At 44.4% G+C, this 27,580-nt stretch overlaps 1 protein-coding gene across 5 annotated transcripts in view; it reads left to right on the forward strand.

Annotated features, from left to right (window-relative positions):
- The first annotated feature begins 1,233 nt into the window (after positions 1 to 1,233).
- Positions 1,234 to 27,580, forward strand: part of LOC111153735 (protein phosphatase 2 scaffold subunit Abeta) — a 33,552-nt gene continuing 7,205 nt past the window's right edge. For 2 of the 5 annotated variants that reach the window (XM_022512924.1, XM_022512925.1), the window contains exons 1-15: positions 1,234 to 1,347; positions 2,198 to 2,288; positions 2,667 to 2,767; positions 6,425 to 6,657; positions 6,959 to 7,106; positions 11,310 to 11,465; positions 11,677 to 11,791; positions 12,436 to 12,506; positions 12,861 to 12,995; positions 13,497 to 13,670; positions 16,084 to 16,144; positions 19,883 to 20,037; positions 21,060 to 21,202; positions 21,584 to 21,675; positions 25,910 to 26,031. In XM_022512924.1, coding sequence (XP_022368632.1) covers positions 1,234 to 1,347; positions 2,198 to 2,288; positions 2,667 to 2,767; positions 6,425 to 6,657; positions 6,959 to 7,106; positions 11,310 to 11,465; positions 11,677 to 11,791; positions 12,436 to 12,506; positions 12,861 to 12,995; positions 13,497 to 13,670; positions 16,084 to 16,144; positions 19,883 to 20,037; positions 21,060 to 21,202; positions 21,584 to 21,675; positions 25,910 to 26,031 — 1,911 coding nt within the window. Of the gene's footprint in view, positions 1,348 to 2,197; positions 2,289 to 2,666; positions 2,768 to 6,424; positions 6,658 to 6,958; positions 7,107 to 11,309; positions 11,466 to 11,676; positions 11,792 to 12,435; positions 12,507 to 12,860; positions 12,996 to 13,496; positions 13,671 to 16,083; positions 16,145 to 19,882; positions 20,038 to 21,059; positions 21,203 to 21,583; positions 21,676 to 22,073; positions 24,404 to 25,909; positions 26,032 to 27,580 lie in introns of those variants that run through there. The other 3 variants (XM_022512927.1, XM_022512926.1, XM_022512929.1) reach the window with 3 other exon arrangements.

The raw sequence follows: 27,580 nt of genomic DNA on the forward strand, positions 1-27,580 counted from the left end.
AACCAAATGGAAGCCCTACAGAATACATCCACAGACTTAATTTGAGAGCTACTGTTCAAGTCCTTTGGTTCCCAAACTTTCACTCCTATCAAAGTCTCTATCTACCGTGTTTACTCTGACAAACGCGGTGTTTAAAAATAAAAAAAGTCTCCCAAATTGTGTTCATTGATAATTTTGTTTTCATTCATCAGACCTGCCATTACCATTTCTGAGCTTATGATAACCATATGTAGTTTATCACTCTAAGCTGCTTATAGTCCAAAATGAACAAAGAGGGGGTGCTTCTGTGCTGCCCTCAGAAGGGTAAAGGAAAACTTTCCATTAAGTTTTGTAAGAAACTCCAGTGCCCTCCATCCTCCTCCTGGTGCCTTTGAGGACTCTGGGAGTTCTAGGGAGGCCAGTTTAGCCTTTCTTGTACAAGCAAAGTAGCCACTCCACCCAGTTTGGAAGGATTAAAGCTTGTCCTAGTTTTGCTTGATTGTTGTACTTCTAGCATGCTAAAGACCTAAAAGAGGGAGGAAGAAAAAACAACAGAAGGCACCATTCCAGTACCAAACTGAAAAGAAACACAAAAACAAGAGAGCAGCATGTTTTCAACAGCTTGCATGGAAAAAGCGGAAAAAATATTGACTGGGGAGTTTGGACAGCAGTGTTCATTTTCTCTCACCGCCCGCATTATTTGTCTTACGGAGCAGGAGCCAGATACAATTCTGGCTCACAGGCCAGAGGAAGAGGTGGAGGGGTTCTGTGGAAGCTTGAGGCTAGCGGGGGAAATTAGGGCTGGAGACCTGGTGGCTCAGAGCCAGGATGAAGTCAGGGGAGGCGCTAAATCTGTTTTCCTCCTGGCCTTGGGCATCCTCTTTGGTGTGCCCGAGTCCTAGGAACAGAGCTCGCATCACTCGGGTAGGTCCCTGACCCCTTCAGCCCACCATGAGCAAAGTGAATTCCTGCCCCTGTTTCTTTTGGCTGCGTAAAGGATGCGGGGGCTCCATGCGCTTTCTCAGCCCTCCCTTCTGGAGTTTAAACGTATACCTCCCGCAGCGGGGTCCGGGCAGGTACCTCCATCACCCTGGCAGAGACTTTGCACCCCCGCCTCCGCGGAGTGGGAGCTTGGGCCTTAGTTCCGTCTGCCTGGGCGCGGGGCGGGGCCTGGGCGCGGGGCGGGGCCTGGGCGCGGGGCGGGGCCTGGGCGCGGGGCGGGCGGCGGCGGCGACGAGCAGGAGGAGAAAGAACATGGCGGGCGCAGCGGGGCCCGGGACCGGCCCGGGGGCAGCGCGGGGAGATGGAGACGATTCGCTATACCCGATTGCGGTTTTAATTGACGAGCTCCGCAACGAGGACGTGCAGGTACTAGAATCGGGCCGGGGCGTGGAGGCGGGCCTGGTTGGGCGTGTGGTGGGAAAGAAGGAAGGCCGGCTCCGCGGTGGGGAAGGCTGGGGGGCCCTGGAAGAGGCTGACTTAGAGCAGAAATTTGATGGGGAGGAGGATAGAGACCCACGAGGGGCAGCACTGGCTCGAACAGACCTTCTCTGGGGCCTCTCCAGTACCCCTTTTCCCAGCGCCTGAGGCGTCCCACCCGGTCCTGGCGGTTGTGGGAGCACCGGCTTCCCGCCCGGGCGCCCCTTCCGGGTGGTGCTGGGAGGGGGAACGCGCGTTGGGTCCTGCGCTGGGAGGAGGGTGGCGCGGGCCCCAGGAGGCTGGAGTGGGCTGCAGAGATGCCGGAGGGGCCCTGTGAGCAGCAGGTGGGTGAGAGCCTTCCTCTCGGCTTGGAAACCGGCCTGGCTTGTTGGGTACAAAGAGAGTGGGGCGGCTTAATAACCTAGAAGAGTCGGTGTGTCAGCTCAGGTGTAACTTTTTTCTTCGGAAAGCCGGGGGTTGTGTTCAACCATTTCACCAGCTTCACCGATGCCAAAGTGTTCTCATGTTGAAATTGTCTCACTTCCTGGATGTGGTATTCTTTTTCCTTTTTCGAATGGGCCCTTTGTTGCTCTTAAGAAACCTTCCTTTGGCTAAAACGAAGCTGTGTTCCCACTGCTCCCAAGGTTCCTCATAGAGTAAGATCTAAAATGAAGGTTTTCCTCTTGGTCACTGTATGCCATTTTCCTACCTGTTTGCAACTTTCATCTTTTGGTCTAAATCACAGTTGTCTACTTCACTCTTTGCACTTTTTTTTTTTTTTTTTTAATTTTTTTTGAAGCTCCGTCTCAACAGTATTAAGAAGTTATCAACAATTGCTCTAGCGCTTGGAGTAGAAAGGACGCGAACGGAACTGCTCCCATTCCTTACAGGTTTGTGACTTTTTGGTTTAAAGAAAGACATAGCCATTGCCATTTTCCAGTGGCTTTCAAAACTTACTCTTTTTTAGAATTTGTTACCAATGCTATTAAATACTAAACTGAGCCTGATGCTTTCTGTACAAAAGAAGCAAGAGAAGGCATATCTTATGGCCAGATGTATTAAAACATTAACTATTTAGCTAATGGGAAGGAAGGTAATTGACATGAGATTGTCAATCTCTAATTCATTGTGTGAAACGGTCCAGAATGCTGTTAGGGCTGTGACAGGACTATCTAGTTAAATATTGAGTCTATTTCTAGTTTTGTGTGAGTATCCCGTTCTGGACCAGCTATCCTTGTTGATGAGTACTGGCTTATTGTCATTTCCAGATACAATTTATGATGAAGATGAGGTACTGTTAGCTCTTGCTGAGCAACTGGGAAATTTCACTGGCCTGGTGGGAGGTCCTGACTTTGCCCACTGTTTGCTGGTAAGTATATTCTGCCTACCATTTTTGCAGAACTTTTCGAGTATAAATTATACATTGTTTAGTGTTAGGGGCACTACAGCATTTTTAGTGCAGATCTTTTTTTATGGGTAGTCACAGTGTTGGCTGTTGGGAAAACAAATAATGTAGGCACTTATGACTGAGCATAAGAACTTATTTTTCTTTTCTGCCTCTGTGGACTTACTTGTTAGTTTAGAGATTGGAAGAAAAAGGGTTTGATTGTTTTTGTGGGTTCTCACACTTCTCCCCCTCCCCAAAATTGGAGATCTTAATTCTCTTCTAGCAGTGTCATAATTTGGGAAATGTTTATTAGGGGCTTTTTTTTTTTTTAAAGATTTATTTTATTTATTTATTTGACACAGATCACAAGTAGGCAGAGAGGCAGGTAGAGAGAGGGGGGTGGGGGTGAGCAGGCTCCCTGCTGAGCAGAGAGCCTGATGCGGGGCTTGATCCCAGGACCCTGAGATCATGACCCGAGCCGAAGGCAGAGGCTTTAACCCACTGAGCCACCCAGGTGCCCCATGAGGCTTTTTTTTTAATTGAAGTTTTTATATAAGTAATCTCATATACCCAGTGTGGGTCTTGAACTCAAAACCCCAGGATCAAAAACCATATGCTCTGGGGTGCCTGGTACCTCAGTCGTTTAAGTGTTTGCCTTCAGCTAGGTCATGATTCCAGAGTCCTGGGATCAAACCCTGCATCAGGCTCCCTGCTCCATGGGGAGACTGCTTCTCCCTCTTCCCTCCAGCTCCTTGCTTGTGCTCTCTTTCTCTCAAATAAATAAGATCTTTAAAAAAAAAAAAAAAGAAAGAAAAGAAACACGTGCTCTACAGACTGAACCAGCCAGCCTCCTTGGAAATGTTTATTAGCTTTTTATCTTTGATTATAAGCCTATGGTTTGCTTCTGACTTACTTTGTGGATTTGATGAGTTCAGTTCGATTGGGAACTTAGTGACATTTACTGACAACCTACTGTATCAGTCGTTGAAGTTACAGGGTTAATGTTAAAGAAGACCAGTGTGAATGGAGTGAGGTCTCCGCCTTTCTCTGTTAACAAGTAGTTACTGTACAGCGTTGGATGGAAGAATAGAAGCACATACAAGGTACTTAAATAGTAGAAAGGAGAAAGAGATCAACTCAGGGTGATAAGAGAAAACCTTTTTGGTGGGGGGGTGATGTCTAGACTAAGTTTTGAAGGATAACTGGGAATTTAACAGTTGGACAAGAGAGAGATGTATGCCTGGTGGCTTAAATGCTGTCTGTATGATGCTGATTTGTGATTTCTGTAGAAATGTGATTTTTGACCTCTCCATGAATATAAGTACCTGCTTGTATCTCTCCACATATCTGCCTATGATTTTTCCACTTGGATGTCAAACAGGCATTTCAAATTTAACATGCCTGAAACAACTCCATTTTCTCCCTAAAGTATGCCTCTCATTTAGTGGTCCGTCTCAGTAAATAGCATCACTGTCTACCCACTTGGACAAGCCAAAACCTAGAAGACATTCTTGCATCCTCTTTCCCTCATTTTCCACATTCAGTGCATGAATAATTCCTATAGATTCTGTATACAATTCAAATGAGTTCACTTTCCTTCCTCTCCACTACTACCTCGCTCTCCCTTCCTCTTGTCTTCCTAGACCTGATGATCTTCCCACGAGACTACTGTAGTAACGTCCTGACCAGTTGCCTTCCACTCTGGCCTCCCACCCTCTCCCTCTGGTTCACTCTTTACCCAGCGAATGGATCACTTCCTGCCTTGGTGCTTAGAAAATCCAAATTCCTACCTTAGGTTTTGTTAACTAAGGAATAAGCTGTCTCTATGAATTTATTTCATGTCGTGTTCCCTTTTGATAACCTCATTCTATTTTTTTTTTCAAATATTTTATTTATTTATTTGTCACAGAGAGATATCACAAGTAGGCAGAGAGGCAGGCAGAGAGAGAGGGGGAAGCAGGCTCTCCGCTGAGCAGAGAGCCTGATGTGAGGCTTGATCCCAGGACCCTGGGATCATGACCTGCGCCGAAGGCAAAGAACCCACTGAGCCACCCAGGCACCCTATATAACCTCGTTCTATTTATAGTGGTCTTCTTTCTGTTCTTTGAATAAAGCCTTATGATTATTGCCCTGGGTATTCCCTCTAATGTTCTTTGAGCTTCTGGTGGCTGCTTCCTTGTCATTCAGAGATCAGCTTCAGTGCATCTTCTCAGAGAGGCCTCTCTCTAAACACCCAACCTGAAATTGCCTCCTAGTCACCTGTTACCACATCATCCTATTCTATTTCTTCACAGAGTGCTCCTCCCCATATGATTGTTTTCTTGATCAGTTGTCTTGCTACCCTAGAATATAAAGTCTGCTAGAGCAAGGAACCTATCTGCCTTCTTTTTCCTCTGTCCTCAGTGCTACAGTGCAACAGTAATCCATTGATTGAGGAGTTTGGAAGTGTGAAAGAGGTTGCCTTGCTGGTGTGTTGAGCCACAGTACACAGGAATGGTAGGTGGGGCCGTAGGGAGAGGGTCCAGAGAAGTAGGCAGAATTCAAATACAGAGACAACTCCTGATTGATTCTCAGGAGCTTGGCCTTATGTTAGAGTGGTGATAGAGACCCTCCAGGGATACTGTATGAGAGGTGCTCAGTGACTGCCAGGGTAGATCACGAGAGGCATTCGTACGCAAGTAAGAAAGCAGTATCTTTTCAAAGGGCTCCTGAAATACTTCTTAGGAAAGTTGAGTACTTTCTACTTCTGTGTGTATCAAACAATTTTTGAAATGTATTATTAGGTCGACTCATTAGGTTGACTCATAATTCTCTTTCACGCTCTTGGTCAGTTCTGTATGTGGATTTTGTCTTTAACATTTGCAGCTCATGGCTATGCTGGATATACAAATGTACACTTAGAGAAGTAGTGGTTCAGAGAACCAGCCCTCTTGCACTTTTCACTGCGCTGTGTCCTCTTCGCTTACTGATCCTGGTCCAGACCAGCCCTTTTGGCCTCTTCTATTTCTGAAGCTGCAAACAAGGATTCCTACCATGTCTGTGCTGTTCATCATTCTGTCAGCGACTTCTGCTCTGTGTTTGGCTCATAAGATTCTGGATGTATTCTGAAGAAAGAGGTTCTGTACTCAGCCTTTCCTATGCTAGATAAGTTGATGGTGTGGAGCTAGTGGACAGGGTTACTTGCATTTCCAAGAATGGTAGAATTAATATTCCAAAGCCTGTGTGGGCCCCATGGCCTGATGAGATGTCATCATGTAATTGTGGTGCTGATGTTTTTGCATTTACTCTTGAGGAAATAAACATGATCTTATCTGAATTTGGCTCCATATCTTTTAAACCTAGTCATTCAGCTTGTGGTAATATTAATATTTTGTCAAGTCTCCACTGTGTCATTTGTAGACACCATCTGGGAATTGCCATCTGGGACATGAGATCTTGGCTGTCCTACAGAAGTCGTGTCTTCAGGTTGGACACGCCATATGTTATCACTGTGTGAACTGAAAGTAAGCATTTGGTGTGCTGTAGCTAACATTCTGCTTACATGTACCACCTCCCTTCAGTCACTTTCAAAGGTGATAATCTGTAGCTAACCTGATTCTGTAAGTTTTCTTCTCTGATTTTCCTTTTTGGTCTTTTCAGCCTCCTTTGGAAAGTCTGGCAACTGTGGAAGAGACTGTGGTTCGAGACAAGGCTGTGGAGTCCCTGAGGCAGATCTCCCAGGAGCATACTCCTGTTGCTCTGGAAGCTCATTTTGTACCTCTGGTGAAGCGCTTGGCGAGTGGGGATTGGTTCACCTCTCGCACATCTGCGTGTGGTTTGTTCAGCGTTTGCTATCCCAGGGCTTCCAATGCTGTCAAAGCAGAAATTAGACAGTAAGATCTGGTGTTTTTTTTTTTTAGTTATTTGGGATTATTGGGAACTTCTAGCTAACAATTTACACAATAATACCCTGTTACCACTGAGTGGCCGATAGCAGGATGGGAGAAGAGGTGACATGACTTTATTACTCAGCTGAATGTACTAGTGGTTTTATATTTGTTGCTTCCATGAGTAGGACCACTGATGTTTGTGAGAGAAAACCACTAAAATGGCTGTGTGTCTGTGTGTATGTGTTGGAGGTGTTTAATCAATGGTGTTTGACAGGAAATATGTTCATTATTTGATCCGGTCCAGGCACTTCCGTTCCTTGTGCTCAGATGATACTCCAATGGTACGACGTGCTGCCGCTTCCAAACTGGGCGAATTTGCAAAAGTTTTGGAATTAGACAGTGTGAAAAGTGAAATTGTTCCACTGTTCACTAATCTAGCTTCAGATGAACAGGTAAGTTAACCTTTACTTAAATAGGTAAATGGATATGCTCCTCTCTACCGTTTTAAGGGGAGTTTTGGTTCTCATGTTAGGATCCTTTTTGCCAAAATGATACTTAAGTCTGGGCTGGATAAAGTTTAATGTGCCCCATCTCAGTGTCCTTATATTTCTTTCTTAACCAGACCATGATTTTCTCTTACATTAGCAGTGGTTAATAGAAGAGTCAAAGAGTAGACGAGAGGGCACTGGGTGGCCGAGTTGGTTAAGCAGCTGCCCTGGGCTCAGGTCATGATCCTGGGGTCCTGGGATTGAGCCCCATGTTGGGAATCCCTGCTCAGCAGGGATTCTGCTTCTCCCTTTCCCTCTGCCTGCCACTCTCCCTGCTTGTGCTCATGTGTGCGTGTGCTCTCTCTCTTCCTGTCAAATAAATCTTAATGGAAAAACTGGAGCTATGTTAGGAGGGAAAACCAAAGCTGTGTTAAGGGGTAACATACCTTTGTGCATTGCAGCCAGTCATGGGGGAAGTAATGTTCCTTAGAATTTTTGACTTTCAGATAAACAAGCATAGCATGTGTTGAGAATGCTCTTTGACCCTCTATATCCTCTGGATGAGTGTATGGGGTGACTTTGTGTAATAGCAATTCTTTTTTTTTTTTTTTTTTTTTTTAATTTATTTATTTGACAGAGGAAGAAGTCACAAGTAGGCAGAGCAGTAGGCAGAGAGAGAGGGAAAGCAGGCTCCCTGCCGAGCAGAGAGCCCGATGCGGAGCTCGATCCCAGGACCCTGAGATCATGACCTGAGCCGAAGGCAGAGGCTTAACCCACTGAGCCACACAGGCGCCCCTGTAATAGCAATTCTAAATCTATAAAAGATCTGTATCTTTTGGGGGTGGAAATAACAACAATAAGGAGCGCCTACATTAAGTATGCAATTCTTTTCAGCCTGTCTTAAGGGGGGTACATAAAAGAAACACTTTGTCCTCACAACAGCCCCATGGGGTAGATACACCATTTTACATATTAGGAAAACAGAAAAAATTGAGGTCACTTTTTCAGGGTCGCAGAGTCAGCGGTAGTAGAGATGGGATTAGAATCTAGGCAGTTTGGTTCCAGAGTTTACAGCCTTCACATGCAGGCTGTACTGCCTCTCTTGATGGCTCAGAGATCCACCCCCAGAGTTTCTAGACTCTAGAAGATCCTTTTGGGGTTTTAATTTGCCACTGTCTATCCTAGAATCACTCCACATGTGTAGGACCAAGAGCACCAGCCAGACACATACTGATGAGTGTAATTTTCAGATTCTAGATGGAAAGATGGTAGATCTTACTTTCCAAAATAATTAAAAAATGTTATTAAAATTGCATACAGAAAAGAGCACAAAATCTACAACCCCCTGAATAAGATAATGTCATTTTTTTTTTTTTTTAAGATAATGTCATCTTATTAGCAAACAGAACTTTGACAACCACTGCCTAGAAGCCTACCACACATTCCCTCCCAAACACACCTGCTCCCTGCCTGCTTCAGATAACACTTTATCTTGACTTTGGTGGTAACCATTTCTTAACTTCTCTGTACATTTACTACTTCAAAAAGTAAAAAACGGGAAATTAATTTTAATAATTTATTTTATTTAACAGTATGTCCAAAATAATGATCACTGAACATGTGACACTAGCCACATTTCATGTGCTCCAAAGGCACAGGTGGGTGGTGGTTACCACATTGGACAGATGGCTTTAGAGTCCTCATTTAGGATTTTATTGATTATGCTTCCCATGGTCTAATGTAATGTTTTCCTTTGTCTTCTGTATTTCCTGCAAGTCGTTAGTTGAATCTAGTGTGGGGGAGGAGGGTTTGCAAACTTTTTCTGTAAAGGGCCAGTTAGTAAATATTTTTGGCTTTGTGAGCCGGTTTCGGTTGTAACCACTCAAATCTGCTGTTGTAGCACAAAAGTACTGTAGTGTGTAAACGAGTGGGCATGGTGGTGTTCCAGTAAAACCTAATCTACATAAAGTAGCTGCAGTCCTGGGTTTGGCCAATGTTTGCCCCATCCCTGATCTAGAGGCTTAATGAGATTTAGATTTGATATTTTTGGGGTGATAAGACCACTTCGCATGTGGGATTGTAATTTTTGTTAAGTGGCATATAATTTCTAGTTGTGATATATTAGAAAAAATATTAAGTGCTCAGTTGTAAAATGTGTGTATGTATATTTCGTCTGACCACGGTTAGAATTACTGTTCTTGGCTTATTCATTCACTGAAAAAATATTTATTGATTACCTGCTACATATCAGGCACTGTTCTGGTGCTGGGAGCCAGTGTTAAGAAGACATACAGAGGCCCTTCTGTCATTTTGATGAAGGAAAACAGATAATATTAACAGATCAATAAGCATTAACAATGATAAATGCCATGATGAAAATAAAGTAGGGTGACATAATAGGGAGTGATTATAGGGCATTCATCTAGACTGATTAGTTAGAGAAGGACTCTGTGGAGGGGATACAAACTGAGACACAGGAGAAGAATGCCAGCCATACCCTTTCCTGGGGTGCCAGAACTCCAGGAAAAGAGAATTCCAGGAGGAGAGGACACTAGGGCTGGAACATAGTGGGTGATAGTGTCTCTGATGGGCTCTGAGGTTGGAGAAGATAGGCGGACACCCTGTAAGTCAAGGTGTAGGGTTTGGATTTCTTCTAGGTGCAGCGAGAATACCCGTAGATTTTAAGCAGGGGTGGTGTGACTTGATGTAATTTACATTTTAAAAAGAACATTCTGGCTTCTGGCCAGAAGCCAAATTATAAGGGGCAGGGGTGAGATTAGAAACAGCAGGACCAATTAGGAGACTTTTGCAATAACCCAGGCAAGACACGTGATGAACTAAAATGGTACAGTGAAGGTGGAGAGAATCTAGAGACAAGTTTAGAGGCAGCATCATTAGGACTACGATGGGATTGGATGGGATGAAAGGAAGAGCAATCAGGGAGACCTTGATTTTTGGTTTGAGCCCCAACTGGCTGAATGGTGGTGTCATTGCGAAGACAGAGGACAGGGCATGGGGAGAAAAGTAATTGATTAACAAATATTTATTGGTACCTATTTCCATAGATGATAGTAGTTGCTTGATATAGCATTGTTTTTGGATTCCAAAAATATTTGTATAGCCACTGCCAAGAACCTAGTAACCTAGTCTGCTTTTTTTTTTTTTTTTGCTTGTTCTTTTGGATAGAGGAGTGAATGTGCTGGGCATATAGTAAATTATTGTTGATGAATAATTTTTAAAATTTGTAATATTTTGAGAAGTTGGAGTCACTTACCTCTCATGTGTACGTATGTGTATGTTATATATATTTATAAATATACATAATCGTATATGCACATACACTATTCACATTTTTGGTCTCCCTCCTGTGTGCTTATGTTTATATATTTTTAGTTTCTACTTACATATTTATGATTCCCAAAGCTATAATCTCAATTCCTAACTTCTCATTGATTTGTCTAATTGTGTATTTCTACTTGCCCAAGGGACTTGGGTATCAGGTTGACACTTGGCAAATTATGTTTGGGAAGTTGAGTTCCTTAATCTCATACCTTTCTAAAATTTTTTGCTTCATTTTTCTAGGCTTGGCTACCTCAAAGTTACTCTGTCCCTGACTCTCAACATTCTAATCCAGTGGCTTTTGTTTTTTTTTTAATTACTATTATGTTTTTTTATATAGTTCTTTCCAAGTCATCATCTCATGCCTACTATCACTGCCACCCCAAACTGTTTATTTGACAACTGAGCTTCCTGTTTCCCTACCCCTTATTCTCTTATTTTTGTTGTGATCTGTTAAGCAGTTTGGTTCAAGTATAGTTTTCATTTTTTTATCCCTTAAGAACTTACTATAGGAAGGCCTTGAACACATCATTAAAATGTTCTCTTTTTTTTTTCATTTCATTTTTACATTTTCATTAATAAAAACTGCAATTTGGCTAAGGGAATTACGTTACTGTTGACTCTAGAACAAGGTCTTTTCTGCTTTTATGGCTTTGATACACTACTCTAGGCAAAGTATGTTTTAAGACATAAAAATGTGAAGCTGTGTATAGTGTTTTTTTGTTTTTCCTTTGAACAACACCTACAGCGTTACCCCACACCACACATAATATACTGCCCTGTGGCTCTCCGTAAATTTTGTCTAACAAAGAAATTTTGTTCCTTTAGGATTCAGTGCGTCTCCTAGCTGTGGAAGCTTGTGTCAGCATTGCCCAGTTACTGTCTCAGGATGACCTCGAGGCTTTGGTGATGCCTACGCTTCGGCAAGCAGCAGAAGATAAATCTTGGAGGGTTCGCTACATGGTAGCTGACAAGTTTTCAGAGGTAAAATTATTGTACTGACATTTTCTAAGTGCTAAGAGAAAAAAAAACACTCCAAACCCACAGATTTGCTGCATACCAAAAGTTTCTGAATTAATTCTTCTGAATTGGAAGTGCTTGTAGCAAAAACATATTTGAAGGTTACACTGTTTTGTTTTGTTCATGTTAATTAACTTGTTAGTATACATTAAAACCTGTACAAATTTTTTTATAGCTCCAGAAAGCTGTGGGTCCTAAAATCACCCTAAATGACCTCATCCCCGCCTTTCAGAACCTACTTAAAGACTGTGAAGCTGAAGTCCGAGCAGCTGCTGCCCACAAAGTAAAAGGTTAAGGAGTTCAGTTTGTTGTGGGATATATCACTCATTTTGGTGCATTTTTTAAAATGTCAGTGAATTTTGTATGGTTTTTGTTGTGGGATATGGTTTTCAATAAGAGGTGATTTCGTTGTGTAGGAAAGTCACGTCGTTGGACAAGGCTGTTCCTTTTATATTTAAAACCAAATAGCCGGGGCGCCTGGGTGGCTCAGTGGGTTAAAGCGTCTGCCTTTGGCTTGGGTCATGATCCCAGGGTCCTGGGATCGAGCCCCGCATCGGGCTCTCTGCTCAGCGGGGAGCCTGCTTCCTCCTCTCTCTCTCTCTCTGTCTGCCTCTCTGCCTACTTGTGATCTCTGTCAAATAAATAAATAAAATCTTAAAAAAAAAATAAAAGAACGATAAAATTAAAAATCTTAAAAAAAGAAACCAAATAGCCATTTTATCTTGTTTTTGTAACAAAAGATGCCTTAGCAGGTTGGATTGGTGTATATGGCATATAGATTGATGAAAAGTTCATCTAGAATAAGAGCTATTTTCCGCTCGTGGAGCTTATTTGCTTAAACATGATTTGATTAAGTTGCAACTGCTGATAAACCCGGCTGCTTGTAAACGGCTCTATGTAAGCATTAGTAATTTTTTCTATTTCTCTCTTTCAGAACTTTGTGAGAACTTGCCCACTGAAGGTAGAGAGACCATAATTATGAATCAAATTCTGCCCTTTATAAAGGTAAACCTAATTAGGTTATTTTTTGTTTCACCTTGCCCTTTATGTTACAAGGTAAACTTTACCTCAGTTTTCTTGTTTCTTTGTTTTAGTTTAAAGCTCTTAGAGTTTAAGGGTGGATAGGGGATGATTGGGATAGTCATGTTAATATGATGCTGTTGTTTGTTACTTGTTAGTGTTTGTAATCGTAAAATGCTCTGTGGTGCATAGGTTTCTATTATCTAACAGATGGCTTGGAAATTGATGAACTAATCAATATTGAAATAGTGCTGTCTCTTTAAGTTCCTTGGGTGATGCTATGGAAGTCTCTGTTGTCTTGCCACAAAAGAAAGGCTTTTAATTTTGATTTTATTTTAGGAATTAGTATCTGATACAAATCAACATGTCAAATCGGCTCTAGCTTCTGTAATTATGGGATTGTCTACCATTTTGGGCAAGGAGAATACCATTGAACATCTTCTACCTCTTTTTTTAGCTCAGTTAAAGGATGAGGTGAGTCTGGCTAAAAATTCTATTGCCTTTGACAGTCAGTGATTTGGTTTGGTTTTGGTTTGGGGTTTCACTAAAATAGAACTCGAAGCAGGGATGAAGGGCTTAAAAAAAAGGTAGCTTATTTTAAACCAGTGACAATTCCTGTTTTGGGTATGGAGTTACAAGTTCTGCAGAAAATGAGCACAAGGAGCCATTGATGCGGACCTGAAAATGTCTTTGTGTCCTCGCTGCCTGATTCCTGCTGAGACGCACTGGTGTCTTCCCTTTAAAGCTGCTGTAGCTTTTGTTTTGAATGTTTTAAATTTAAATTTAAATATAATAGCATCAAAATTGTAATGATGGCTAACATTTACTCTCATACTCTCTGTCAGACATGATCGTAAATGCTTTGCATGTATTATTAGATATAATCCTCAAGGCAGTTTTTGCCTCATTGTGACAATAAAATATCGGGCAGTGAACTTGATTCTTATGTGTTCTTTGCGACTTGTGTATTTGCAGTGTCCAGAAGTTCGTTTGAATATCATCTCTAACTTGGACTGTGTAAATGAAGTGATTGGGATCCGTCAGCTCTCTCAGTCTCTCCTTCCTGCCATAGTGGAGCTGGCGGAAGATGCCAAGTGGAGGGTCCGGCTGGCCATCATTGAATATATGCCGCTGCTGGCGGGCCAGCTGGTGAGTGTGTGCGCCGCATGGAGTGAAGGGTCGCCTCGATTGTAGGCCAGACTGACGGTGGCGTGGAGGAGGCCCATGGAGCTCACAGGATTATGATCGTTCAGATGCATGAAAGTAGGGTCTGACCTAGTTGCCTGTAGGATGGTTTTTATATTCAGTAGTGCATTAACTGCTAGCGAAGGGCTGTTATAGAAACATATTTCACCTTATGGCTACCTAAAAGCAAAGCCAGAGAAGAATCAGTGTCTTGATAAATAAATAACACAGTATGATGTTTAGTGTCTCTGAAGGAATAGTGAGCCGAGAAAAGAACTTTGCTTTTTGCTCATGGCAGCTGTTTGCCTATATTCTAAGCAAAATGTCCCCGATGACCCTTTTTCCTGCATTCTGGTGAAAGGGAGTTGAGGCTTCATCACAGGGGAACGGAGTACGAAGTCTGGAGGCTAGAGATCACATTATCACGTTAATGTGTTCCAGTTTTCAGTTTCATTTACTCTAACTGATCATCACATTAATTAAAATTTCAGTGCTTGGTATTATAGCCACATCCTTTCTTTCTCTTTTATTAAGTGCTCGAGGTAGGCTCAGGTTTGATATGCGCATGCGCTGTCGGGAGCACGTGCTGTTGACGTCTAGCTGGAGGGAGAGATGAGTGAGCTCTTGCGGGGCTGATGCCGTGTGGAGTGTCTCACTCGCAGTGCTTGGCAGAACCCGGCGGGAATTAGGCACATAACATTTGTTGAATGTTGAATGAATGAATACCTGAATATTTTTTGAAGTAGCTCCTGCACTTTGTCAGTTGACAGCTGACATTCTGCAGTATGTGTCCTCTCTCACCCTCCTTCCATTACTTTGAGATCACAGCATGTGGGATTAATTTTTTTTTCTTGGACCACTGAATTTGTTGCCTGCTTTGACATACTAAGTTTGTGAAGTGTGTCCTGTGCATGTTGGTGGCATTATGTTTTATAAAATTTGAAGTGTCTCATTCAAAACAGATGGCAGTGAATAGCTTATGGGGTCAGGTGAAGTGTTTGTTCTCTGTCACTCCCAAGCGCTGAAGGTCACCTTCTCTTTGTCACTGGTGACTGTCCTGCATTTTCCTCTCTAGAGTAGAAAGCAGCAGTGCCTAACTGGTTTGCTAAAAGCTGAAACAGCTGTCCAGAGGGAGGGGTAGTTCTAGTATCATTTCTTTCAGCCTCTGCTCCCCTCCGACCCGGGAAGTCGGCAGAGGTTTGTAGCTCTGTGGTGGAGGAGAATGGAGGCAGGGCGGGGGGTGAGTTTCGCTGACTCATACCTGTCTGGCAGGGGATGACCTGTAACGTCATGAACATTTTGTTCAGTGTTTTCAACTTCTTCTAGTATTATATATTTTATTCTTATTTTTCTTCTAATCTGTGTAAAGTTTTATATCAGGTAGTTAGTCTATACAGTTCTTTCAAGGTTTATTGTATAGCCTGGCTAGTGAACCATGGTGAATAGATATAAAGTTAAACCACAAAACTTGGGAAATAAAAATTAGGACTCCTGAAGAATCCATGACCTGAACTGAAAAGGATATCTTTGAAGGCTGACATGTATGCTAAAACCTGTTCATAATCTGTTATTTTTATAAAGCCATTTCATTAAGTCGGTATTTTCCTTGGTATTGTATCTCTTTATTTAAAATATATACTCACTGGTCAATAACTTCTTAGCATCCAAAGAAATAAAACTGTGAAACCTGCAGACCCCACAGAGGAGGCACTAGCTGTCCCCGCTGTCCCACGTGTTGCCCGAGTGCCACAGAGTTGGTGTGTGTGTGAGTCTGCCTGTGCCAGGCTGGCTGCCTGTTGGCAGGTAGAGCAGACCTGGGAGGGTCAGGATGGTTCCCCCGTGATTCCACCCTGGGGCCTTGTGCCTGCTTTATTTGCCCTCTGCTTTCTCCCATCATCCCAGACATTCTCTCTTTAATTGGGGATCTCTCAGTTTCTTGATGTCAGCTTTTTCATCCTTAAGGATTTATTATGTTATTAACCAAAAAGGGGAAAAGTTGAGAACTATTATTATTGACAGGTATTTTCCTGGGTTAGCTCATTTTTACAAATAACCTCCACACTGCTAGGCAAACTGTCCACGGTGCATTCTTCCAGCTCGTCTGCACTGTTGTGTCTGGTTCCTGGCCACCCTCTTCTCTCCCACTTAGCAGGGCTTGGGTCATCTCACTTAGGTTTTTGTTTATGATTATAGACTTACAGTTTGTAAATCAAATTCCATGCCTTGCCTTTTCTGGCTAGTTCATGCATTCAGCTTATTTGGAAACATGTCTTTTTTTTTTTTTTTAGCTTTTAGGTCATTTTGATGTAATGTAAATAGACCACCTTGATTTCTGAACTTTGGAGATACGTATTAATGGAATCTTCTGTATCTATAGGGTGTGGAGTTCTTTGACGAAAAGCTGAATTCTTTATGTATGGCCTGGCTTGTGGACCATGGTGAGTAAGTTAAACAGATTATTATGGAAGGCCCATGTTTTTACATACATTCATTTTGTTCATATGTTTTTTTTTTTTTAGAAAGGAATCCTAATCTGACCAGGCATTTTGTCTATTAATGTAGGGATAAAGAAAGGCTTTGATTAAAGTCCAGTTAGCTTCCTTTGAACACAAGTTTGACATTACTGTTTTCTACCATTTTTTAAAATCTTAAATATTATTTTTTCATTAAATAATCTCTGCTCTGTTTCTTAGGCATTCTGTTACGTTATTTTCAGACTGTCTTTTTTTTACATACACTCCTTCCTTATCCCAAGGTCTGCTTGGCCATAGCATTGGAGTCTTTTGCCATCACAGACTGGGTTGAGTAAGGATTGGAATCCGATGGAAGGCCCAGTGGGGAAGTGGCTGCTAGGCTTCTTTGAGGTGACTCAGAGAAGGAGGTAGACAGTGGCGCAGTAAAGGGGTCCAGGAGTGGGAGACCTCGGCTATGGCTGAGGATGGGGCCGGGCGGGGGGAGATGCAGATTTCCGGTTTTGGTGAAAGGCGGGCCTACTGTGTGCCATGGCTGCTGCCAGAGCCTCGAGCTCAGGCAGGTTCAGGTGGAAGCCCTGTTGCAGAAAATAAGTTTGAAAATAATTTGTCTTCTCTTTATATTTATAACGTAATTCAGCATTCACAGAATCCTCTTCTTCCAGTGCCACAAACTGCTACTGAAAGCTGCTTATCAGGATGACAAGGCGGTGGTTGTTGTCTGTGAAACCACCTTCCATGTTAACTGGTTAGCAGTTCATTTTTTGCCAAGGTCTCAGGTCCGGGTATCTCCTCCGGTCTGCCAGGCAGCGGCGGGTGGGAGGGGTGCCCTCTGGACCAGCGAGATTCACTGCCAGGCCCCTTGTGCAGGCCTGGCAGCTTTGGCGTGGTCTGACATCTGTTCACAGGGGGGCCCTGGGGCTTACAGTGTCCTGCCTGAGCTTTGGTTCCGTATTTTGTTGCATGTGCTAGGCATCCTGTTTCGCTTCCACAGCATCTCAGACTCGATGTGTTGAGTGTATCTCTGTTCCCTGTGATGCTTATGCCTGCGTATCTGGGAGGAGTGGGATACTGGTGTCTGCTTCTACATGGAGGTGGTTTTGTTAGGGGCATGTTTGGATCATGTGGAAGATTATATGGTTAAGACAGTGAAGTATATATATGGAGGTGATTTCAGTGTTTGCAGACTAGATGCGAAGACTCTTTTCCTTGCCCTCTAAAGGTACCTTTTTATGGCCAGTTTTTTTTTTCTTTTAAATGAAACTTAAGTTTGGTAAATTGTAAGGAAGATATTCCTTTTAGGAAAGTAATGCTTGTATTGTTTCTGATACATATGTAATGTTAGTGGGAAGGACACATCCCAGCAGGTCATTCTGTATACTTATTTGAAAGCTTGCATTTTTAGGTAAATTCTGAGGAACTTTTAAAGTCCTAATGTTCCACAAAGAATTGAATTTCTCACACCCTTTCTCTGTAGGATTGCTCCGCCTGTACAAGTCAGTTACTCTTTCCTCACTTTTCAGATATCTTTTCTCCAGTTTGGGATTGTAAGAGAGACCCTTGTTCCTTTCTCTGTGGCAGCACGCCAGTATACTAAATTGGCATTGGAAGCATTCTTTGCCTCGATGAAATGTCAGCTCTGAAATTGTCCTGTACTTAATTAGTCACATGGGTTTTTTGTTGTTGGCTTTGTTTTGCACTGTAGATAACTACTGTGTAGTGATCACTGATCAGTTACATTTTTGAAACGTTTTTCCTGGTTACTAAACTACTGAAAGAATATTGTGAAAAATCTGGAATAGTATCAGGAAGAAAGTGTCCCCTCTTCTCCTGAGGTTGAGTGGACCGTGTTGATCAGAGGGAAGAGTTTAGAGGGGGCATATATTTCTTACCGGAGAAAGGATAAGGTGTCCGAGTGAGCATACAGAGTGTGTTTGGGATTCAGAGGAACCTTGCAAGTCCATCAGACCTTGAGGGGAGAGGGGAGAGGGGGAGAGACAAAACAGGTAGAGCTCTGGAGTGGTTTACATTCTTTTGGCAGAAAATTGAGAGGAGCCAAGAATAGTGGACGCCGGGCCAAGTACAGTCGAGTACAGCTGAGGTCTGGGTCAGGGATGAGTGTGTGCGCGGTCTCTGGTTACTCTGGCAGTGAGGTCCCTTCCTGTGGTAATGGCGTGGAGAGGGGAAGAATCTCTAGCAAATTAAGAAACAGTATTAGACAAGACACAGACGCGTAGGGGAGGAGTAGGGAGGGAGTTGTGCTCAAGACAAAGACCATGAATGGGAAGGGAGGGAATCAGCACGGGTAAAACAGTTGACTTGCGTTTGCCCCACGGAGAGTGCTTCTGCCTGTCACTGACTGGCTGCTTCTCCCGTAGGCGTTGGTCCGGTTTCGTATTGGTAATAAATTACATAGTTTCTTGGCTGCGCTGTCTTTCCTATTCTCAGCAGCGACGTTGCCGAAAAGGATCTGTGGACTGGGAAGAGTTGGACATTTCTTGTCTGGAAGCCTTACAGGAATTGGCCAGGGTTGGGGCCGCGGTTTGGATAGCTATTCTTGCCTACCCTGTTACCCAGGTGGGTTGGGCCTACCTGGAGGGAAAAGTAGGGTAAAGAACTGGTACCCACTGCCCCGGATTTTTATCTGAGCCTCAGTTTTGAGTCGTATAGGACCTGTGAGATGAAGCTGCACCTGGCCTGAATGTATTGGGAGCTGTGCAGTGAGTCATTGAAAAGTAGTAGCTCAGGCTTTTATTATCTAGATTTATGATGTCCTTGATAAATGATCTTACAGGGAGTTACTAGATGTTAAAGGACACACGTTTATTCACAGAAGACATTTGACACGTGTCAACATAAACCTTTTAAGGGAAAAGAGGCAAGTTGCTCTGAGGTGGTTATTGGCTGTCGTACAGGTGACCACAGCGGCCTCTGCCTGACCTCCCTGCTGGCTTTCTCTGCTCTGCTGCTGTTGCTGCTGCTGGAATTATCTTGCTTAAATACTGCATTGGTCATCAGGTCACAACTTTGCTTTAAGAGCTCATCGTTTTTCTTAACAAAATCTGAATGTAGCTCCCAAGGTGCTCTGTGTTCTGAGCGCACTGACTGTCCAGCCTCGCGGTCTCGCACTCAGCAGTTTTTCCCCTTTGTGCCCAGCTCCGTTGGTTTCTGGCCTCTCAGGAATTCCTCCCCTCTGTTCTCCACTTCCACACATCAGTCTTTGAGGTCCAGTGCCTGGCCTCTCTTTACTGAAGCTCCCTGGACCTCCCTATTCTCTTTTCTCTAAACTCTGACGGCCCTCACGATCTTTGCTACGTGATTTCATGCTTCATGCTGACCAGTCTTACCCTCTGTGACTTCTGGGGGACCGGCAGCTTTCACTTCTCCCGACAGAGCGTGGGGAACTGTCTTCTCTATTCTTTTTCTAACACCTAGCACCCGTAGGCACTCAGTGTTGTTGACTAATGACGCCTGTCGTGAGCTCTGTGGCTCCTTTTTCTTGGACAAATTATGTATTTTCCACCTATGAAAAGACCAAATCATTCTATTACGAGTCCTGTCTGAGGATGTTGGCCATTGTTGTTGGAGTAAATTCAGAGTGTTGGGAGAGTTTTGTCTTGGCCCCTCTTGGATGATGAGGTCAGTAAACTAGGTTATGCTTCTGCTGGAAGCAGCATGACATGTGCCCTTCCTTTCTCCTGCCAGTGTATGCCATCCGTGAAGCTGCCACCAGCAACCTCATGAAGCTTGTTCAGAAATTTGGTACAGAGTGGGCCCAGAATACCATCGTTCCCAAAGTGCTAGTAATGGCAAATGATCCTAATTACTTGCACAGAATGACCACTTTATTCTGCATTAATGTAAGTATCACGTGGCTCTTCCCGCTAAGCTTAGACACTAAAGCACTTATTTGGGGCTATATTTCTGAATTCTGAATATGGTATGTTTTGTTTAGAATCTGCTTCTTGTACTGATTGATTTGAACAGTTAGTTGATGAGAGAAAAATGTCAGGTTTTTTTTTTTTAAGATTTTTATTTATTTGACAGAGGTCACAAGTAGGTAGATAGGCAGAGAGAGAGGGAGAAGCAGGCTCCCCACTGAGCAGAGAGCCGGATGCGGGGCTCGATCCCAGGATCCTGGGATCATGACTTGAGCCAAAGACAGAGGCTTTAACCCACTGAGCCACCCAGGTGCCCTGAAAATGTCAGTTTTTAAATTCATGTTAAAATCAGTAATCAAGTCAGCGAATTCTGGTTTAATTCCTAGAGTATTGGAATGCTACCTTGTATTCCTCACTCATATGCTCAGATAAGAAACATTTTCCTGTTGGTCAGTTACTTTTTATTTTTTTATTGTTTATTTATTTTTAAAAAAGATTTTATTTATTTATTTGACAGAAAGACACAGCGAGAGAAGGAACAGAGGGGGAGTGGGAGAGGGAGAAGCAGGCTTCCTGCCGAGCAGGGAGCCTGACGCTGGGCTCGATCCCAGGACCCTGGGATCATGACCTGAGCCAAAAGGAGATGGTTAATGACTGAGCCACCCAGGTGCCCTAGTTACTTTCTTTTTTAAATATTCATTTGTCTTTCTGGATTTGGGGATATTTAAAAACATGAAAGTGTTTTAGGGACACCTGGGTGGCTCAGTTGGTTAAGTGTCCAGTTTTTTATTTTAGTTTAGGTCATGATATTGGGGTTGTGGGATTGAGCCTTGAGTCAGGCTCTGGGCTTAGCACAGAATCTGCTTGAGATTCTCTCTCTTCCTCTGCCCCTCATCCAACGTGTGCTCTTGGCGTGTGTGCATTCTCTCTCTCTCAAAGAAACCTTTTCAAAAATGAAACAAACCTGAAAGTTTTAAACATACTATCAATTCTTTCTCAAGGCGCTGTCTGAAGCCTGCGGTCAAGAAATCACCACTAAGCAGATGCTGCCCATCGTACTGAAAATGGCAGGAGACCAAGTAGCGAATGTCCGTTTCAATGTGGCCAAATCTCTTCAGAAAATTGGACCAATTCTAGATACTGAGTAAGATTTTGGTATTAGTCTTGTTTAAGAAGTAGGACTTAAGTGTTCACCTAATAGTGGGGAGTAAGAGCATAACCTAAGTCTAGGGATTTTTCACTTGACCTAAGGTAGGGGTCGGTGTAAAGGAAGTAGTAATTTGACGACCATTTCTGAGGGTGTGACTCTGCCGTTTTGTGTCAAAGTTCTGTACGTGTAGACCATTGTCTGGAGCGAGTTCTCTGGAGGGTTAGAAATTACTGTGAGTAATTGTCAGGTATCTTGTATAAGCATTTATGATTTTTTAAATTTTAAACTTGACAAGTTACCATAGAACATGTACACCCTAAAGCATTTCTCTGGCCCAGAGGACTGCTTCTCACAGACAATACTGTTGGGTTCTAGTGCTCTGCAGGAGGAAGTGAAGCCAGTGCTACAGAAGTTAGGTCAAGACGAGGACATGGACGTCAAATACTTCGCACAGGAAGCTATAAGTGGTGGGTCCTTGTGTTTTCTGTCTTGCCCCGGTTAGTGGAGTGTGAGTGAGGGAAGCGGGCAGGTCGTGTGTGTATGGGAGCGGGGGACAGTGGGCTGCCGGGACTCCATGCCCTTCTGTGGGGGAACCTTCTTGGCCCACCATGGAGCAGGCCAGTTTCTGAGTCCCAGGTCTAGGGCTAGATAGGAATAGGTTTCTCATGGGTAAGGACAGTTTGTTGTTTGGATTTCAGTCAGTTTTTAAAGTTTAACTGAATGAGCCTGGCAGAGCAAAGAAACTGACCACAGTGAGAAGTTCACAGTTTCATGCTTTTGCATCATTGTTGTCATACTTAATATTCACACAGATAGCTCATGAACTTTCTGTACCACTAACTTGATTTTATTTGGAATTTTCCAGTGCTTGCGTTGGCATAATGAGGAACAGGAGGGAAAAGACTTTACTAAATTCTTATCACAGATTTCTAGTCAATGTGTTCTTAAACTGGGTGGAGAAAAAGTGGAAAACCTTCAAGACCTCATCCAAGCAGATGGCAACAACTTCAAGAGATCAAATTTCAGTGACTTGATTCTTTCTAAAGCTGAAATGGGATTTTTACTCGTCTTTATTGGGATAATTGTATTTAAAGCATTCTTACTGTTGGTGACCAGTTCCTGACACTTGGTACAGTCATTTCTTGATTGTCTCCTGCCGATTTTTCCGGCACCATGTGGGCTCCTGCATCTCACTGTTGTATCGGGCCCTGGCCCCTTACTGTTCCCAACCGAGCCTGGATGGGTTTGGACCCAGACAGGAAGTGGAGTGATTCTCTTGATGTTTACATATATCTGTGTGTCTGTCCATCATTCCAAAGTTAAATGTACATGGGTTAGAATAACTTACTTCATAAACCTCTTTGGGAGGCCTTTGGAGATGTAACTGTATGGAAAGCTGCATTTTCCTGGATAATGATGGTCTGCGTCAGCACCTCTCATGGAAGAAGAGTGTGGAAGCTCAGGGTTTATGTATTGGTTGTTTCGGTTTTGATTTGCTTGATTTTTCACTGTAATCATGTCATTCGGAAACCTGGAGTACAGATGCATCTCGCCGGTCCCGTGTGCTGTTGGAGCCCCCCCGGATGTCGGGGGCTCTGCACTGCGGCTGCCTCCAGACACCTGGCTCCCTCCCTCTGTCCCCAAGAAACAGAAAATGTTGTGCCTCCCTGATAAATAGTGCTTTTACTGCTTCCCTTTAAGATCGCCGTTCACTGTTGCTGGTGAGGAGGGAAACCGCTGGTGGGTGTTGTGAGGATTTCTTGCTGTGGGTCTGGCTCTCTGCTTCCTGCCTCTTGCTGTTTGGTCCTTTGGCTGCTGTAGCTTCGGCACTGGCGTCTCGGGATGGCTGACGCTGGACACTCAGCCTTTGCAGTGTTTGTTTTTCTATGGTAAAACCTCATTAATTCCTCCCGGAATTTAAGAGAATGAGTTACGCTGAAGGGTTTGGTAGAGACCGTTGATAGTATGTCAGGAAGCCTATTGTATCTGAACTAGTGAAGTAATTTTAAAAGCTCTTTTTAAAAAGCACCCTTTTTCCAATTGACATGCCCATTACTGATCACTCTTCAGTTTTAGTAAATACCTTCCATGGGGATCGTTGTAGGCCACACCTTTTTTTAGATATATTCATTTTACTCTTTATCTGTGAAACATATACGCATGTATTTCATGGAGAATATAACAATTCTTTTTAGATTTAAGTACATTTTTCACCGAATCAAACTCACCTTGTCCTAATGAATTTTAATTAATGAGGTCTTATTGTAGCTTATTTTTTGCTGCTCGTGTATTGCTGTGTGGTTTCCTTGTTGCTTCTGTTTTGGTTTCTGAATTGGTTCTTCCATTCAGTGAGCCAGTGAACCCTGTTCTGCTTCATGAAGTTCGGCAGACCGCTATAAACCTTCGTACCTGAAATCATTACATGAAACCAAGTTTGACCAGATGCTTCCAGGTTTGTCTTACCTTAGAGAAACAGACCTTTTAAATTTGACATCATTCTGCCGGCATTTGAAGCTACCAGCCTACCTTATAGGAAGTATCGTATTTGATTACTTTTTGGGCCAAGGATAAAATGTATTCCTACGTGAAAAACTTCCCTACATTCTCGTTTTAATATCTTAAACTGTTCTGCTGTAAACATTTTAATTTTAGTTTTGTGGTTCTTTTTGTTTCTTCTGATCTCCAGGTTATGTTCCACTCCAGTGAATTGCATGTTTGAGAGACTTTGTCTTGATTCTTGAAACAAACTTGCACAACTATTGCTTTACTCTTTGGTTGGAAATGCCATTGGCTTTGGGATGGACTTTTAAATGTCCTTTAGACTTCAAAATGTACTCCCTGGGGAGCCCTAAATGTTGGCCTCTCCCTCTAAAACAGTGATAAAGAGGAGACAGGAGCCCTGGCTTTCTCAGGCATGGGCCTGGGAGCGAAGCAGGCTCTGTCTTTTTGGGTGACCCCTTAGGGACTTCCATTGACTTTTTCTGTTTTAAGCAATAGGGAATCCATTTGTTACTCAGGGGAATTGTTTGGCTCATACCGGCCATATTAACCATGGATCGGTTTTCCTATCGTGTCCACTCCAGGAGCTCCACAGGGGCAGGGATTTTTGTCTGTTCTGTCTTCTGCTGTATTGCCAGCACCTAGATCAGTGTCTGGTGTACATAGTAGGTGCTCAATAAAAATGTGTTTAATGAATCTCTAAAATCTGTACTTTGATGTGTTGTGTGCGAGGAACAAGTCATTCAGGTACCATACTACAGCTCATCCAACCCCTGGCACAACAGAAGAATTTTGCAACTCTTAAATAAGCTTTGGGTCGTCCTTCCCGAGCCCCCCTCTCCAGTTACAGTTCCGTTGGGATTTGCATGGTGACCTGGGACGTACATTGCCACAGGTTGTCTTCCTCTGCCTTTGGTGTCCATTGGTTGAGGAGGAAAGTGAAGCAGAGACATATGTAGCAAGCTGAGCCCAATAAAGATGTCTCCTCAACCATGGAATTTACCTCAGTGTTTCTGCGTTTTGTGTGTAGTTGACCTGTCCCAGGTTTAAGAGACCAGATCTTTTTTCTCTCTGTTGCCAAGAAGATAGGAACCTGAAGATGTGTCCTGTTTCCTAAGAACAAACAGGTTGACTAACGTGTGGTTTTTAATGAGGGCTTGTTGAAGTAATAGCCCTCAGCTCACAGAAATGCCACAGCATGGCCACTGGGGTGCAAGGCCCCAGGGGTCTTTGCGGGACAGCCTGTCTTGACTCAGCGCGGGCGCCGGACCCCTGAGCCGTCTTACCCAAGCATCCGAGATCCCTGTCTAGGCCTTCAGGGGAAACCGACGGGTCATTCCCCAGCTAGGACTGAAGGTACGGCAGTGCTGTCTTGGTGCCGTTGTGTGTGTCAGTCCCTGTGTTTCCACAGAGTGGAAAATCTGGTGCTTTCCTGCAGAAATCATGTGGATTGTGTCCCCCCAGGGGTGAAGGGTGGGGCAGCTGAACTCACCCGGTGCTTGTCCTGCCTTCTTGCCTTTTACTTAGATTCCCCTGACACAGGATTTTCTTCCCAGTGCTCTGCTCTGGGAGCCTCCTTTATCTCCTCTACTTAGACACCTGGACGGGGAGGGAGCTGTGTCCTCACTTCTGTGACGAAGTGGTGGTCTTTGGCTCTGTGCTGGTCCCTGATGTGCCTCCCTGCCTCCACCTACATCCTTGCCCCTCTTTCCTGGCCACTCAGTGTCTCCAGTCCTTGCACGTGCAGTGGTTTCACTCTTCCCCATTGCCTCCGCGAACCTGCTGTTTCTAGGAAATGACCTGATGTTCGGTTCAGATGGAAATCTGGAGGATGAAGAGTTTAATTACTCATTGGGTAGAAAAGCCAAGTTGTTTCTTTCTCTAGGTTCTTTGAAACTACTGTTACCAGTTCTGGAAGGAGCCAGGCCTTTCTTCCTGGTTGGGGCAGGCAGTGACCAAGATGTTGGGGAGTACCCAGCTGGCACCGTAAGGCCCAGTGCGGTGGCACTTCCCATGGTGCTTGAAAGAAAGGCACCTTCAGGAAGGTTCTGGGGTGAGCCAGCTTTCTTTGCCCAGGGACCCACATGCTTATAGGTTCCTGTGCTCCCCCATCTCAGTGCTGGAGCAACTGGGGGCGTCCCGGCTGGGAAGCACAGGTGGGCTGGTCAGGGGACATTACCATACTGCTGTCTGTATCTCTAGCGGTGGCCCAAAGGCTGACGAAGCTAGATTTTCCTGTGAAGGACAATGAGGAGCCCAGCGCTCCTGGGGCTGACAAGAACCACTTCCTGAGACCCAGAGGGCCTGGAGAGGACACCGGGAAGGTAAGTGCCACTGACACCTGGATCCTCCTCTCTCTTGGGCTGAGGCTCGGGTGGAGAGTGGTCACTGTGGCCTGGTGCTCTGGCAGGTGAGGCCGGGAAGCGGTTCCTCTAACTCTGTCAGAGACGGCAAGGCTCCCGCAGGGCGGGGCGATTGGTGAGGAGTCACTTACAAAAACAGGTTGTTTCCATGTACCTCAGAGACCATAGACCATTCTCACTTGTTAAAACTGTCCATTCCAGGCCAAACCATTTCTGTCACTTTGACCGTGTAAGGGTCTGAAGCCCCATTTGATGCCACTCTGGAGAAGGTGTGCAAAAAGTTTTGAACTTGAAAATATTCGTTCGTTCATCGAGGCTGGTGCTGGCCACAGCCCTGGGGCCGTTAGAGGGTGGTCTGTGGCTTACAGTTGATTTCTGAACAACACAGGGGTTAGGGGCATTGGCCACCCTCCTGCCCTGACACAGTTGAACATCAACATAGAACTTCTGACTCCCCAAAACTGAACTACTGGTGGCTTGTTGATCAGAGGCCTTACCGACATGAACAGGCGAACGTATTTTATCTGGTGTGTGTATCCTGTGCTGCGTTCCTACAGTAGAGTCAGCTAGAGAGAAGAACACGTATTAAGAAAGTCGTAAGAGATACAGTACTGTATCTACGGGAAAAGTCTGCTTATAATGGCTCCGCGCAGTTCAGACCCGTGTTGTGTGCGCTCCATCCAGAAAAGCAGCGCCGAGGCCCTCAGCTGCCGTGTGGGGATGTCCGGCTGCATTTCGTTGACTTGGCAGACGCTGGCATTCTCCTATCTTCTCAAGGAGGTCTGCTTGGTGAAGCTTCGAACATTGAAAAGCTTGCCTGCTAAAGCTCCATGGCTTTCCCTTCATTTCATGTGAACTGGGGCCATGAGAACTTTTTCCTGTTGTCCAGGCCCCAAACTGTGGTCCTTCATTTGAGAACATCCTCCTTTCTGGCAGGGCTGCAGTCTCTCAGCCCCGGGCCTGAGCCGCCAGCCTGTCAGGTCTGGGCTGTCACCGTCTGTCCCAGCAGGGGCTGCGCCGTGGGGAGGGCTGGGTGACAGGCCGAGCTGTCAGCCCTTTGTGTTTCACAACGTGGCTTTGGGAAAGACACCTCCACCGAAGGAGCAAGAATTGAGAGTTATGTATTTTTAGGCCTAACCACAGCCTTGCTTGGGAGGAAAGGTGTGAGGTGTTTTCCTACAAATTCAGGGTCAACTAGACAAGTCGCTAAGTGCGCCATCCGCCTCTGGCCCGAGCGTGCGACAGCTGAGGCGACCTGTCTGTGGCAGACTTGCTTGGCTCTGCAGGCAGTCCCGGGATGGCGGTAGGAGTGCAGACAGTCCTAATGGCCGGGCCGCAAGCCCTGGGCTTGCTAACCGAGTGCAGACACTTGTCACTTGGTGGCATCTCCCTCAGTGTTGGCTACCCTGGTGGGAGGTGCTGGTGCCCAGGTGGTTGTGAACCCCCTCCCCATCCTCTGCTGTCTACTTGGCGGTCTCCCGGCAGTGCTAGCCTCTGAGGCTGCAGATCC

The sequence above is a fragment of the Enhydra lutris genome, unplaced genomic scaffold (genome assembly GCF_002288905.1).
Source record: "Enhydra lutris kenyoni isolate GAN:26980312 unplaced genomic scaffold, ASM228890v2 scaffoldscaffold34, whole genome shotgun sequence".
NCBI classification, from domain to species: domain Eukaryota; kingdom Metazoa; phylum Chordata; class Mammalia; order Carnivora; family Mustelidae; genus Enhydra; species Enhydra lutris.